The sequence below is a fragment of the Nelusetta ayraudi genome, unplaced genomic scaffold (genome assembly GCF_046127955.1).
Source record: "Nelusetta ayraudi isolate G7.1 ecotype Tasmania unplaced genomic scaffold, CSIRO-AGI_Nayr_v1 ptg000084l, whole genome shotgun sequence".
Lineage (NCBI taxonomy): Eukaryota > Metazoa > Chordata > Actinopteri > Tetraodontiformes > Monacanthidae > Nelusetta > Nelusetta ayraudi.
Window position 1 is genome coordinate 1,996,574 of NW_027466134.1, and position 15,738 is coordinate 2,012,311.

At 42.4% G+C, this 15,738-nt stretch overlaps 3 protein-coding genes across 5 annotated transcripts in view; all 3 read right to left on the reverse strand.

Moving 5' to 3' along the window:
- The window catches only part of LOC142900668 (glypican-5-like), a 446,285-nt gene extending 437,295 nt beyond the window's left edge, over positions 1-8,990 (reverse strand). The window contains exon 1 of the mRNA XM_076045076.1: positions 8,979-8,990. The gene's annotated coding sequence lies outside the window, so the exon portion shown is untranslated. The remainder of the gene's footprint in view (positions 1-8,978) is intronic.
- On the reverse strand, positions 307-6,971 carry tm4sf18 (transmembrane 4 L six family member 18). The gene is made up of 4 exons (XM_076045469.1): positions 6,554-6,971; positions 4,109-4,177; positions 3,442-3,587; positions 307-1,500 (listed from the first exon to the last, which is right to left on the reverse strand). The coding sequence occupies exons 1-4, from the start codon at positions 6,731-6,733 to the stop codon at positions 1,302-1,304; spliced, it is 594 nt and encodes a 197-aa protein (XP_075901584.1). The 5' UTR covers positions 6,734-6,971; the 3' UTR covers positions 307-1,301.
- Positions 8,239-15,510, reverse strand: LOC142900669 (glutathione hydrolase-like YwrD proenzyme). Of its 3 annotated transcripts, XR_012928917.1 has the most exons (13): positions 15,299-15,510; positions 14,657-14,810; positions 14,418-14,571; positions 13,960-14,166; positions 13,063-13,215; positions 12,895-12,982; positions 11,959-12,130; positions 10,931-11,087; positions 10,608-10,790; positions 10,100-10,184; positions 9,860-9,955; positions 9,307-9,534; positions 8,239-8,516 (listed from the first exon to the last, which is right to left on the reverse strand). XR_012928917.1 is itself a non-coding variant. In XM_076045077.1 (12 exons), the coding sequence occupies exons 1-12, from the start codon at positions 15,396-15,398 to the stop codon at positions 9,389-9,391; spliced, it is 1,695 nt and encodes a 564-aa protein (XP_075901192.1). In that variant the 5' UTR covers positions 15,399-15,510; the 3' UTR covers positions 8,840-9,388. The 3 variants fall into 3 exon arrangements, 1 of the variants encoding a protein (XP_075901192.1); XM_076045077.1 differs by lacking the exon at positions 8,239-8,516 and having other exon boundaries at positions 8,840-9,534; XR_012928918.1 differs by lacking the exon at positions 8,239-8,516 and having other exon boundaries at positions 9,492-9,534; positions 10,682-10,790.
- Between the last annotated feature and the right edge of the window lie 228 nt (positions 15,511-15,738).

Genomic DNA, 15,738 nt, shown 5'->3' on the forward strand with positions numbered 1-15,738 from the left:
CACACAGCAGACGACGGTCAAACAGTCCATACAGAGCCGAAAGTGAGCAGGTTCAACCAGTGAGCGAGTATCTGAGAAGATAATCAATTCATTCCTCTTACTGGGACAGCCTGGCAGGTCACGCTCCTTATGCACTGTGTCCTCACAGTGTATTTGTCTGCCTCACTTTCTCAATGTCTTTAGTGTTATAGAGTAACTATTGATTGCTTGTTTGCTTTGGATTATTTTGGTTTTTGTGTAGAGGCAGAGTATTGAGAATAAGCGTGTTACACAAAAAAAGGCGCAATTTATTGATTAGTCAGATGATTCAAATGAAAATAATACCTTTTTATTCAAGGCAGCCCAAAGAAACATACATTATAAAAATATCACACTGAAATTCATACAAAATGTCGTTTAATACTGATTTTGTGTCAAAAGGATGCCCTTCCCCTCCAAAAAGACCCATAATAATCCGCCAAAAAACACCTGCTCTAAGAATAAAACAAATGTACAAACACTCAAAGAAAAATCTGCTCTTAACCTCACGTGATCCAACCAACGGCGCTGACGTTGGATGATCAATAAAAAAAAAAAAAGAAGAAAGAAATTAGTGGAAATCACACTTTGCAGAGACATCATCAACAGTGGCATTGCAAAAAAAAAAGAAAGAAATATACAGCAGTGAAGAAATGATAAAACATTGACAGACGTGAACATTGTCAACATAACCCTCGGCATCGTATTTACAAAAAAAAAGTGGAAGTGAACATTTCAAACAGTAGCGCAAAACAACTGGACAAATATTTTTAACATCAGCCCGCACCTTATCACCAAGGGTTTCTAATGTTTGTTATCTGTGTTTACCCATGTTGTTTTATGCAGGCAGTGTCATTTGCAATCCGCTGCATCATTTGCATGTGGCGTCATGAGGCGCTGCGTTTTGAGAAATGATACGACCGTGTTGTCGCGGACGTTCCATTGTTGCCTTTTACAATTTCGAGCTTCACCGGAAATAGAAAAATAAAAACCCATGGACTCTGTCAGCAATCCGTAAGTTACGATGAAAGGTTTGAAAACAAAGTGACTACACTGACCAGATGTTCATGATACTATACGCATAGATGTGACAGACACACACACTCACTACACATAGCAGCACCTAGTAGAACTGTCAGTCTGCTCCCTCCCATAGACGCATGTGTCTTTTGTTATAAATGTGCGCATACTTTACATTTTAAGAGATTGGCTGATTGATTTTTATTTTTATTTTCAGGCTCTCGCGGTGCAGTCGAGTCTGCAGACTGCTGCCGTGTTTTGATCTACGCGTTGAGGCTGTACTCCTGCTTGTAGCAACACGGCCGGCACACGGCGTTGACCAGGCCGTTGCCCAGCTGCAGCAGGCAGATGACGAACTCCAGCACGGCCAGGCCCAGCAGCACGCACAGCAGAGTCACGTCCCACTCCACTATGTGCACAGGCTGGTGACACTGTGACCACATCTCGGGCTGCAGGAGATAGCTGGAGAGCGCACAGGAGGAGAACTGAATGAGAGGTACGTGAAGGAAGTGAGCCCAACATGGCACAGCACTGTGGTGTCACACTGGGAATAAACTCGTTTATCGTGATTTTATGACCTTTATCATTTTTTTTTTTAAATGACTAAAAGACCATAAGTGAAAAATCTACAATAGAGAGATTTGCTATGACTCGCATTTCAGGTCACAGTCATCTTGTCAGCTGTTTTAAAGGCTTTTATTTTTGTATTGCGGTCTATGGGAAAAATGCTCTTTTGGGCCCATACGATTTTGTTTTTGCTGCAGTACCGCAAGTGACCACTGGGGAAATCAGCACGCAGCCATATTGCCAGTCCGGTATCCAGTTCTTATAATACATCCATGCTTCGTACCCTCCCTCTCCCAAGCTTGTAAGTGAACTACGGTGGCCTGCCAGCAAAAACCTGTTTATCTCATCAACCTTCTTCTTTGTTGGTATATTTGAGAAAGCAAATATTCCCCCTAAACACAAAACCTGCTGTCAGGCGGCTGGATTGTCCACACCGGGCTTCCTTAGAAATATGGCAGTGCAAGAAGGCAGCAAACTGGGAGCAAGACCCTTGCTCTATGTATATTATTGTTATATACATATAAGAAACAAGAAGTACTTGTTTTTGTACTATGAGTATACACTTTTATTTATGTCTTTATTGGCTGTATGTTAAGCTTTTACCAATATAAAAGTCATGAATCAAGCCAGATTTTGCACACTGGACCTTGGTGGTGAAACAAATCAGGAGGAAGTCTGTTCTAATTTGTTACACACTCTGTAAAACTCAGAAGCCACGCCCCTGTCGTGCTGGTCTGTGCTCAAAACAAGGTAGCAGCTTGTTGACCTTCATGGCCTGGGCCTCAAACTGTGAGATAAGAGGCAACGTACCGCGACAAAGACAAAGTAAAGAAGAGTCTGCAGAGATAACAGGAAGCAGCCAAACGGGGCAACTGGCAGTGGAACGCTCCTCTACTCCCACTTGTCTTATTAGTACTGCTTTCCAATCTTCATATCCACATGACTGAATCCAAACAAACTTACAAAGTGTTTTTTTTTTTTCCGTTCATTTCATAAAATTGGATCACCTTTAGTTCCTTTTAAATGGTTTGTCTGACCCAAAATAAAGCAGTTGTGTTATCTCAGCAGTTTGTGCCTTTAACCTCCAAGGTTATTGTAAACATAGTGAGCCAGACTGTGACAGAATTTCACTATGATGGAGGGTTTTGTTCTGAACTCAGATGTGCAACAGACACATGTTTCAGGAAGACATAGTAGGCACGACGCTCATCCTCTGTGTTGGGACTGCTGTGTCTGCTCAGATCACAAACTCTGAAACACTTCTGTTTGCAGAACTTCATTCCTGCGTCCACCGAACACGGTAGAAACCGAATCTGCTTCATAACAAGACGGGATCGGAGAAGACGCATTGCCTCAACTATTAGACGTCTTTCAAGTTATTTGTGAACTGCCTTTTGGAAAGAACCGAAGATAAACTGATTAACTTGTTGATCAAGTGAAAGCACTTCACTCAATTTACTCAATCACTCCATTCATCATGAAAAAACAGTTTCACTTCATTTGATTAATTAGATTTTTTTTTTTAGGAGTCCAAAATCCTGTTGAACATCTGCTGCCCTTAAGTAGAAAGCTGATCCCCAAAAGCTCATTAAGAGAATGGCTGCCACATTCATCCTTTTTGTTTAACGGAGGCGTCAAGTTTTTTCTGATGCTTACAAGTAGCAAATCCAGAGTTTTGTTTTGTTTTTGGATTATTGAATACTCCAGTATGACTGGTTTGATTTAAAACAATTTGCTGTTGAAATGTGGGTTTATGAAGTACTTCATTAGACAGACAGACAGACAGACAGACAGACAAACAGACAGATAGATAGCAGTATATCAGTAGCTTCGTACCTGCCAGTCTTATCTGAAAAGGGGTATGACCAGCTCAAAGAGTTCGTGTAGCACATGGGACCCTCCAGCAAGTCGAACCCTGACATGACAAAACAGTAGCCAGAGCCCAGAAGGCCGACCACTGCTGCCAACACTGAGCCACACATCTACAGAGAGAAACACACACATTACAAGTGACTTAACACAGGATCATGCACGTGTTCAGACTCCTTCGCAAATGTCTCCCTGCACAAGTGTCCTGCTGCTGCTGCTGCTGCTGCTGCTGCTGCTGCTGCTGCTGCTGCATTTGTACATTTCAGGGATGATATCTCACAGGCAGCTGCTACAACAACACAAACCCGACAGCAGCTGTGCATGTGGCTCTATTAGTTTGACCCGAGCTTAGTGTGCCCAGCGATAACCCACAATGGGGGCCTTGTTGCACTTGTCATAGCTGGATTAGCATTAGCATTCCTTCTCATAAGGAGACGGTGTTTAACAGCCTTGAGTCAAAGTTTACACTCCATTACACTGAGAGAACCATTTAAATAAACACTCAAACACACACACAAATACATATAAGTATGTATATATGTAGGTGTACATACATACATACACACATACATACAGCCTTGTCGTATCATTCTTCCTTCTGATATTCTACAATACAGACTGATTAAAATCTCACCATTAAGCTCTCATTCCAGCAGCAGTTGCATTTCCCCAGGGTGATGAAGACCACAGCTGGAACCAGCATCTGAAAGCACACGTGAACGTGACTAGAAAGCCACATTACGATTTGACACCTCACACTTTCTACTGGCCTAGACAGACTCAAGAGTTTGTCTCAAGTGTTGACCAACCTGAAACACAACACGGGGATACATGCATGCTGTATACACACAGACACATATTTATATTTCACACAAACACACACACACAAACGCACATATACATAAATACATACATACATACATACATTTTAAGAGTGTGAAAGAATTTGATGCTAGATATAATCAGTATATGTGAGCTTCAGTTTGACAATAGGGCCCAAAGGCGCTACATAAACACTGCAGATTGTCCCTTTAGTCAGGGAGTGCCAGCGGATGGAGGAAGGGTTCAGTTGTGTGGAAGCCCTCGGTGCAAAAAGGAGAGGAAGACAGAGGAAGGAACATTAAAATGTTTATTTTAGGTCCGTGCTCTTCCACTGCTCCCTCCCTTTTTCCTCTATTCCTGTTTCCTGTGTTGTTGTCACTCTCCCAGCAGTCAAGGACTTTAAATCACACCCCGAGAGAGGGGGTGCGGGGTGGTTCCCAAGGTTCCACACACGCAGAAAAATAATAAGCAATGAGTCGTGCACATCCTGCATGTGAACGCAGCGCTGGACTCGAAAATAAACATTTAGCTACTTAAAAACGTTCTGTCAAGTGGGTCGAGTGTTATATAATCACTCATTTGATGGGCTTCAGTCCATGTTATGTAGTGCAAACCATCTATTACTTAACACAGCCGCATGCGGGTCTTCTTTTGTGTTTCGTGAGGGAGGTGCGCATGAGAAAAAAAGGGAGAGGAGAGGAAGGCTGTGCGCTAAAGATAGACTCTCTCCGGGGGATTCCAGTTGCTCCTTGACTTTTTAATTTTGTCATTTCCACAAGAGAGGAAAACGCCCCAGCGGAGAAACCAAAGCAGAAGTAATCTTATATAACCATGTAGGAGTCAAAATAGTTTGATTTTCAATTGTGTTTGTAAGTAGCTTGCTGGCTGAGCTGTGCACGTTGTGCACTTTCTGCAATTTTATCCCGAAACCTCAGCAGGAAGTCTTTCACCGTATTGAGGGAGGAGGCCTGGCGTGTCTCCCTCTGCCTCTCGCTCATAAATGGACGGGATTTATCTTTTTTCCTCCTCACATTGTTCTCCATCCTGGTCTGGTTTTGCCGTTAAGAGCTGATTCAACCGCTTAAAATAAAAGTAAACTTTCCAACACTGAGTGTTCCTACAATAAATTGCCTAATCTGACATGGATTTCCTTTTCCTCAATGTGCCTGAATCTGAACTGCAAAAAAATTCTTTGCACAGTGATTTGATTTTGTAGAGTTTTGTTTTTTTTTCTGCTTGTGTACAGATTCTGAGTGTTTAAGAGAGTGAGGTTGTACGCGCCTTACATAATTGGTTCTCTACCAAACAGAGTTAATCTTGTCTGGGGAAACAATCTCTTCTCTGTTCCTCCTTAAAACTAAAAGAACAGTCCCTTTCTGCTGAGTCCAGGCGCAAAGCCATCAGATCAGCAGCACGCACAGCAGACGGATTAACTGCGAAATCCCACAACACGCTATTGTTCTCCAGTAACGACTGAAAACAGACCTGTGCCAGAATGTATTTAGGACCAAATGAGACAACGAACTGTAAAGTGACTGCGTTTTGGTGAACGAGAAACATTTCCGGGGCGATTTGCTGTCGATTTAGGCGGTTTTACTGTCACATGACAGTCACTTATATTAAGATATAGAGCACTTTAAAAAAATAAAAGTGCTCTAATTGTGATAATACACAGTTATTCAATTAATTGGTCATTGTAGTGTTTTAAAAGCACTTTAAATTTTCCATCTGTAATAAACCTGGATTACACAGCAGGCTCAGTCTGCGACAATTCTAAACCAACGAAAGTCTAAAGATGAGGGGAAGGGTGGAGTCCACGCACCATGTGGGTAAAAGGACATTACGCTTCAACTGTGGTCCATTTAAACTTTGACTGAAATAGATTTTTTTCTTTTAATTAACTGAGACAAAAACTGTACAACATCACACAGATAATAGCTGAAAATGAAACATGTCAACAAGAAATGAACAAAAAATATTTTGTTTTCCAAAAAAAAAAAAAAAAAGTTTGTTGCAGAAAGTGTTAAATCTCACTGTCAGTGCTGTCAAACACATAACAGACAACGAAACCCGAACCATCCACTCAAGTATTTTCTATCACTGCTTATCCAGCACTCAGGGTCAGAGCGAGGCTGGAGTCTCTCCAAGCTACTTCACTGGTGGCAAGCAAGCAGTTTGTACTGGGATAATCCCAAAATATAACACACAACTGATTGAATCAGGCTATATGAGCATTTATTTATTACTTTTTACTCACCAGAATTCCTCCTCCGCCTAGTCCACCAAAGTACCAGATGTATTTGGTCAAACGGCCCTGTTGGATGTAGGCGATTTCTCCCATGGGGAAAAGAAGTAGCAGGTTGGCCATGATACAGCAGATGGCCAGAGGCAGCAAGGCCAGACCCAGGGACCGGGCGAAACCCACCGAGCAGCACATCGCTCACCCGACAAAGGCGCTCACGACCGCAGAGAGAGACGGTGGAGGAGTGGGATGAACCGAGGGAGAGCAGGGACGGAGCAGGAGAGGAGAGGAGAGTAGAGGAGAGGGTAGGGAAGCAGCTGCGGAGCCAGGAGACCAAAACCAGCCACGAGTCTGCAGCGCGTGTGACCGCTGGTGAGCGTGAGACTGTTGGTGTGCAAGTGTCCGACTGATTTTCCTTCCTTACGGAGGGAGTTGACGGAGGAAGCACATCGTGCGTGCTCTGGGAAAGACGCACTAATAGGAAGGGGAGGGCCGACCAATTGGCACCAAGCTCAGTCTCAAGTTTGTAAAACCCCTCGTGTGTGTGTGTGTGTGTGTCACAGTCTTTTAGGCAGCAGGTTCAGAGAAAGAACAGTGAATGTAATGTAATATGTAGTCATTTTCATAACATTTTTTTTAAATGTGTAAAAATATATATATATTTTTTATCTATACAACTATTTGGGGTTCTGTATACAAAATTAGAACGTTGCTTAGGCTATAGCAACACTCACCACTATGAATAAAAAAAAAAGAAACTTGTCATAGTTCCAGTAACATTGACATTTTTGCAGTTCAACCAACTAGGTATCATAATGTGAGGAATACGTCAAAGTTAAAAGTCCTTATTTCAAAAGTGTTACTTCAGAGAACACACTGGTTTGGACAAAATATTCTCAGGCCAAAGAAAACAAATAATGAAACATGGTGTTGCATAAGTAAGGTGCTGATAGAGACAAAGAAATCAAACACATACGCACACAAAAAAATATATATTAAAAAATATAGATATATAGATATCTATTTAGATAGATAGATAGATTGATTGATAGATCTTACTCTTACCAAAACCCATGAACTATCTCACAGGTATTTTACATTTAAGTTGCAGTTTCCCAATTTGGGATCAATAACGTACATCAATAAGTACATCTATTCTATTGCACCAGGGGTCTTTGTAGGTCTTTTGTAGGTCACAATGACACAACAGCTCAGCAAGTCGAAGTGGGCCAATAGGGCAAAACATAACTGGTAAAGGAGTTGTGTCAGAGAGCCTGTATGAATTCACACGTATGTTCTAGGGGGCCCAGTGTGTTTTAGTGCAGCTTTCCAATCCTGCAGGAATGCAGCACATCCAGATCAACTGTAAGCTGGGACTGCTCACTAACAGGCAGTTTCAGCCAACGTTAGTTAAGTCAGATTATGTCAAAACAGCGGGCGTTTGGCCAACAGGAGCACATGGCTCTGGGACGGAGTAAACAGTTGGTGTGTGCTGGGGCTTGAAGCTGTAAGGAGATCAGCATGGAGACAAAGTCCAACACCATGATTCCTCATGTTAGAGTGCAAGTGTGTTTTTAAGCTCCTTCCACTTAGCCGCACTCTAAAATTTTGTGGAATTGTCTATGCAATTATGACTGCACGTATTATGTCAATAAGAGGTGGGGCCATCAGTCAATCTCATTTTATTTGTATAGCCTCAAAGGGCTGCTTGAAAAACCCTCAACAACAAAACATCAGAGAGAACCACACAGGAGTGGTTCCTCTATCTAGGTAGGATGGGCAGATGTGGAGGAGACAGCACATATGCAGATCACAACCGTATGGCAGTGGTGCACAGTGCATATCGAATGAAGAATATTGTTCAGAACAACAAGTCCAGAAAGAGTCCAGAAAGAGTCCAGAAGTGTGTGAGTTGTGGGTTGAGGAGCAGGATCACAAAGAGGCAAGTTTCTTCCGTTTGTCCGAAGGCAGGTGTAGGCTGAATGCAGTTGGGTTCAAATTAGGAAAGCACATGTGTGGAGCAAATGGGAAAAAAAATCGACAATACACAAAGTTAAAGTTTCATTATTATTTTTTTAAATCATCAAAACATAATTAGGTAATGCATGAAAGCGTCACATATTAGAGATCATTGGAAATACAAACTATTTAAGATATGGATATGGAGGAGATCATCAGCTCTGGGGTAAGCACAAAGTCCAGCATTCAGACATCCTGAGCCAAATGTGTGAACAGCAATGTTAAAATCTAAACATGGAAATTTGCACAAAAATTAGATGTGATAAAAGTGCCCAAACAGTTGCCATCTAGCAGCAATTTTTGAAAAATCAAAACCTGAAGAGGCGGCAGGGCAAAGTATTGCAGGATCAAATCAAATAAATAAATAAATACATCTGATACAAAATAACTTCTCAGCTAATCTGATTCGCAAAAATGGAACCATCTCTTTGGACTTTTTTTTTTTTTTTATTGGTACCTCGAAGTAATTGTAGATGGAAACAGGTCATTTTTCCAACCGCTGTCAGACTAAAGGCTTCTTTCATGCCATTTTAGGCAGTTGGGTTTCCTGTTTGTGGTTTTGCATTGAAGCACGAACAAAATTAGCACACTGGGCAAAAAAAAAAAAAACATGATCTACAAAATACTGCTATGGCTCTGTTGACAATTAAAGGCACTGACTCTATATTATAAAAAGGTGTACTTAAATTATATTAAAATATGTATGCAAAGAGAGAGATTTGGTAGACCTGGGGTCTACTTTTACTTACCAGATTTTGACACCTTATTGTTTTGTAATTGACAGACTGATTGGTGAAAGAAGTCTGTGGAATCTCTCATCTCTGGAGGTTTCTAGAACCCCAAAGCACATCCGTCGCCTCTGGGGTCCGATCCTGCCCAAAGAACCCTGGCTGGAGAACGAGTGTGACTGATGGACGGGTTCCACCAGTCACCCACTGTGATGACCTGTCCCCGCCCAAACTGAGACCTCTTGTGGCCTGTGTGTTCATCAGCAAGACAAAAAGATAAGAAAATACATTTGCAAAACTAAAATACAGGACTAGAGAGTGAAGACAAAGCACTTTGTTGCATTTAAAGTAGGAACTAACACAGATTTAAGACCTCAAAATAATCTGAGACAGATAAGAAAAGAACCTTGGAAATATTTCAATCACAAACCAAATCACTTCAGGCTACCCATAAAATCAATGAATACATTTATTTTATAATGAATAATAATATATTATATTATTGATCATAAAATATATTACGCTTACAATGGGAAGAATTCCATGCAAAAAAGTCGAGTGAAGAAAATGGTACCTTTGATGGGCCAGTTGACTTTGTGGCCCCGTCTCTCCAGCTCCTCAGCTACTTCCTGGTCAATGCCGTCCTCCAGATTTACAAACCACTGGTGAGCTAGAAAGAGTTTCAGTCAAGAGACAGAGTTCAGGGCCCAGGCCCACATGAGAGACTACACAGCTACCCTGAGTGTGCTGAATTACATTTGGCCTCTGGTATCGATTGTGGTATAATTAGATGAAGTTCTACAAGTTGACCTACTTGTTTGATCAAATTGGACAAAAACTCTTGGGGCATCCAGAGCTTGTTGAGGATTCATCCCAAACTCCAACATGTTCAGCAGCACCTACATAAGCACAAAGGAAGCCGCAGGTCAAAGAATTACACAGATAAATCAGTTGTTTTTTTTTCCCCAAAACCAACAATTATTTCTGTCATTCAAACTATACAATAAACAGACACGTGTTAAAAAAAAAAAACCTGATGTGTCTTTGCATGACTACAACTAAAACTAGTCGATTAACAGAACTGCAAAAGTATATATACGTTTGTTCTGCAAATCCACCAAGAACTGTTATAGCGTTATAACAGTTCCCTTATTGTGTTTTAGCACAATAAGGAGTTTGATAATGTTAACTTGTTGCTATTGTATTATAGAATGTATCCCAAAGTCGAACAAAATCACTAAAAATCATTACCTGACCTGAGTGTTACTATCTTAGTTGGTCAAAATTAGGCTTTCGTGACATATTTGCATATGTTAGCACACCTGGATATGTCCTTGCGGTTGCATGGCGGCACCCATCACTCCCAGTGCAGCGAGCAGACGTGTTTGCTGCGCACCTGTTACAGAGTCGGTGAGAAGTGCAGGTATGATGGTGTGGTAGGGCCGCTTCCCTCCAGCAATACAGTTTGGATGGTCCCGGAGCAGATTGAAGCTAGCGCCGCGATTCTGTGAGAATTTAAATGAAATTAATTAGTGGCCGTTTTTTTTTTCCCGGCAAATAACGTGAAACCTCACAAAATAACGTGAAAGTTACAGTATCACGAAATAACACGACGGTTGATGTTATTTTTGAAAACCCCTCTTACATGCAGTGAGAATCCACAGTCTTTAGGGACGAGTCCACTTCCAAAGCCCATGTAGGTGCTGTTGACAAATGAGCAGGCATTGCCCACACTGTCAATCACACAGAAGTAGACCGTGTCACTTCCTGTCGACAGGCCAGGCTTCACTTCTTCCATTGCCCTGTACACACAAACAAAACAAACAAAAAAAAATACTGCAGTCAGAATTGAAAAAATACTTATCATTAGCCACTGGAGTGAATGCATTCAAACACAACAAAATCTCCTTGAAAGAAGCCCTTTGAACCGTTTTCAAGTTGCAGCTTTTCTCTCAGATCATGACGCAAACCTCATGGTCGTAGAATCGTGGTACTGCAGTGGAAACACGATTTCCTGATTTCTCTTCAGTTTTATTGCCGACACTAAAGCTTTGGAAAAATCCACTTATGCAAAGAGCAACTGTTTGGAAGGAACGAGCCTCAGCTCCCACTGGAGTAGATCCTCCAGGGGTTCATAAAGGAGAAGACCAGGCTCGTGCTTGAACTCAGGGAGTCGTCTGAAGGGTCCCGGCTGATCACTCCTCCCCCAACCCCCACCCCCAGCTACCCTAATAGCACAGTCGAAGTTGCAACAAGCAGCAAAGCCCAGCAGGTCCCACCGTTGTGTGCAAGTGCGTCTTGAGCCCTTAGCAGGCCCACCGTCCCTTGTAAAATAAATAGTCAAACAGACTATTACAACAATAAACAAAATAAAAGAAAGCCTCTGTTCAAAGTCTGCAGCGAGAACACACGTGTTTCCGAAAACGCACACGCACGCGCGCACACACACGTAGAAGGCGCGCAGACAAACAGAGAGAGCGATTGAGCAGGAAGTGTGGCATGGAGAGCTTTGAAGGGGTGGACACTGATATATCAGGGCGGGGGGAAATAAAAGCCAGAGCCCTATCTAATGTCAACAGAGCACGACAGGAACGCACTGGTACTGACCACCACACACTCTCATGTGCACACGCACGTACGCACACACACACACACACACACACACACACACACCTGTTCATGCTGATGCGCTGCGCACGCTGCTGACTGTACTTCTTATCCAGGAGGCTTTCTACAGGGACGGTCTCATGCCCCGGGTCGCCCAGGTAACGCTGAGCGTCTGTCAGCGACAAGCGGGTAGCCTCAACCAAAGCGTGGATGTAGTCGCAGCTGTTATGACCTAGAGCTAACCCCATGCACGCGCACACACACACACACACACACACACACGCACGCAGAGGCTTTGGGTTAATATTGACAATAAGAACTAATAACATCATGTTAAATATGTTACGATGATTTTTGTATACACGCATTTCTTTTTATATCCCGTTTTAATGGGTTTAAACACTGCGCTTCCGACAGATGGCCTGCGTGTCTTGGAATTGCGCCTGTCTCGCGTTACATAAGGAGGCTGCTTTGATAAAAGGTCCGTCTTTGTCAATAAGATAACAATAGTGAGTAATTAATCTGTATGCCATTCATATCAGTAAGACCACCTGAGCTTTTCCAATTGGGATAAATTACAGGTACTACAGGTATATCACTCCTTTACTCCTCCTCCTCTCTTATGTCTACAACAAGCTTTTGTGACGATACACCAGATCTCAGTAAGCCTATTTAGTGCCTTGTCTAAACTATGGTCAGCTGAGCCGAATATTGAATTTGAATTGGATTTACTTTAAATGAACTGAGCGATCTTTAGACCATCATCTGTAAGGTTGTCATGGCAATGTGAAAGCTGAAAATGTAAGAAACAAGGCATGCACTTTGCATGTCATGGTGTAAATACTTTCCTTTAACATGAAAAGAATGAAAGTTTCCACTCCGTTTCTGTCGTGTAAAGTAGCCCCTCCAAAAAAACTGACACTAACTTGACTGAGACAACACATGTGAAATTGCTTACAACATTCGGGAACCGAAGCTTTTCATGTCAAACTCACGCAGTACCTTTGAGAGGGAAGTTCTCCAGGATGTTGAGTAGCAGCAGGGCAGCCAATCCCTGGCTGTTTGGAGGAGGCTCCCACAGCTGCACCCCCTGAACACACAATGGGTTCCCTTGGCTAAATTTGTTCTCAAGTGACAGATACAATCAGCGTCCAGGGTCACTGACCTCACCTTGTACGCCGTGCTTACAGGACTCATGACCTCACTGTCGTGGCTGCCGAGGTCGTCTGAGGTCAGCATCCCGCCATTTTCTTTGACAACATCAACAATCGCTTGGGCGACTCTGCCCTGGTAGAACGCTGATTTGCCACGCTCACCCAGCTCCTGGTGACATACCAGTGAATAAATCCATCAATCAGTTCACTTTCCTCTTTGTAAAATTCACAAACGGATTTAGGATAATTGCATGTCAAATGTTTTGATTGATGTCATTCCACTAAATTGTGGCCAAATGCGGCCAGATTAAATGCCACTGTTGTTTTTTTTCTCTCAGTCCGGTCAATGCTATCAAACAAACGTGGTGAGTGTGAATGAGTGATTCTTCGTCAAAAGGAAGTGACACACCGTCATCGCCGAAGAATGACTATTGCCATGGAACCCATTCATCAATGATGACGCTGAGGTCATTACTATTGTTGCTATTGTCCAAGGAGTGTGTGTGTGTGTGTGTGTGTTGAAGGTGCGCCAGGGTGAAGTGGTGGGGTACAGCGTCATGTGGCCGTCGATAAATGCCTTTAAAGTGACACAAAGCTCTATGAATAGTAAGGGTCCACCAGAAGGCAAACCATCCCTTACAGCAAACTAGAGATCTTAGTTTTATTGATATCACATTTTCTGTGAGATTACTTTTCTGCCCACTGGAACACATTACAAAGTCGTTTGTATGTAATATGTATCATGGATTTCTTGTGAAAAAATTCAAATGATTTTATTGTGAACTATCCAGTGAGCAAAAAAAATAAACTCAACTTCCAAAGCGATATGTTTCAAGCAGCGACCATCATCACTAGAACTCAAGATCTAATCGCATGGTCTTTCAACCGCCGTGCTTCATTCTTGAGGAGGTACCTTCAGGGTCTGGGCCAGGGCAGGGTTTCGGAATATTTGTCCACATTTGGGTGCATAGCCGTCGATCAGCAGGTCTCCTCCCAGTTCCTTTCCGGCACTTTTCAAAGCAGCAACCCAGTTCGCCCAGTGGTGAGCTGCCACCTCAGCCACAGGAAACCCCATCTCTGCAAGCTCCTCTGCCCCCCTGAGCACCTCCTGCAGGGTCAGCTATGGAAACAGGAAGAGGAAGCTCTGACGTATTACCTCACAGGAAACCTGAGAGAGCAGGAAGTGTGACTCATTGTTTTTGAGGTGAAAAGTGTGGAGGCAAGACCTCTTCGGATGTTGGATTTGTTTGTTATTTTTCAGAAACATGTTTTTTTAAATCTCTGCCTGCTACTATCAATCTGTGCAATGCAGAGATATCACCTTTTCTGTTGTCAACATTTAAAAAAAAAAAAAAAAAAAAAAGGTCAAACCTTCTGGCTGCCAAACAGCTGAACCGTATCGCACCAGCATGCCGGGGCTCCTGGCACTGTGATGTTTAAGGCATCAAAAGGTGAAGGTGGTGCCTTTGCTGTGTAGCCACGTCCTTCCATAAAGTCAAGAGTCTGAGCTCGAGCCGATCGACCACTGAGGACACAGAGGTACAGGCTCAGCAGACCACCCTGGACTGTGAAAATGGTAGGCACATTCAGAGAGACAGACGAGTTCCAACCTGCCATTGATTCCTCTAATCTCTCCTGTGTTCCCATTGTAGAACAAGCAGAAGGCGTCTCCACCAGGACCGGTGCTGCAGGGCTCTGTCACTGCCAGTGCTGCCGCCATGGCAACCGCAGCATCGGCTGCATTACCGCCACGTTTCAGGGTATCTGAAAAAGTAAACATATATTTCCCATATTTTAGTGTAACGTATCATTTTACTTCTCCTTTATATCTCTCCACCCTTTCTTAACTTTGTTTCAATAAGCAAAAACAACCAAATTCATCCACCAGGACAAAAGTCAGAAGTTATAAAATAGTTGTGCTTCCATACCAAGTAACAAAAAGTCACAGTGGTTATAAATTATTTTGTGTGTATTAATGTTAGAGAAATGCAATATAAAATGTTTCTAAATATTTGCTAACACTAGGCTCATGTTAAAAATGTATAGTTATTAAAAACGTTTTCTTCATAAATTGAGTGAAAGTTTAATAGTTAACATTCAGTTATAACTGAGTAACGTTTCAACAGATTTATGCGTGAGTGAAACTTTATCCAGTTTTAATTCTTGTGTTGAATGATCAATCGTGTCATTGCACATGAAAAACTAAAGACTGCAGACCCTACATTACCATCCCTCTACATCTACCAACTCACCAAGACCGATACTTGTCGCTAGCGATTGGCTAGAAGCTGCGCAGCCGTGTAAACAGACAACAGGTGATCGACGCGAGGAAAAAATCAAGTCCGTTTCCATCTCCGTGCTGCTGCCTGACACTTTTCGCGACAAGGACGCGTAAATAAACACAGCCAATATGGTTAAATGGTGAAAGAAAGTGAGAGTTGTTGGACTTTCAGCTTTCGATCGGTTACTCGGTCATTGATTGTACGGCCTTGTTCAGGACGGCCGGGAGATGAATGGATTGCAGATATCATCGACTAATGAAACCGCTCAGTCCATATTTCATAATGGCAAGTTCTAGTCCTATGTAGTGCTCGATCCAACGTGCTTATGTTTGGGTCTTTCTAAATAGGTAGTTCCAGATAAATCAAAATTTTCAGATTTACATTTAAAAAAATAAAAAATAAAATAAAAA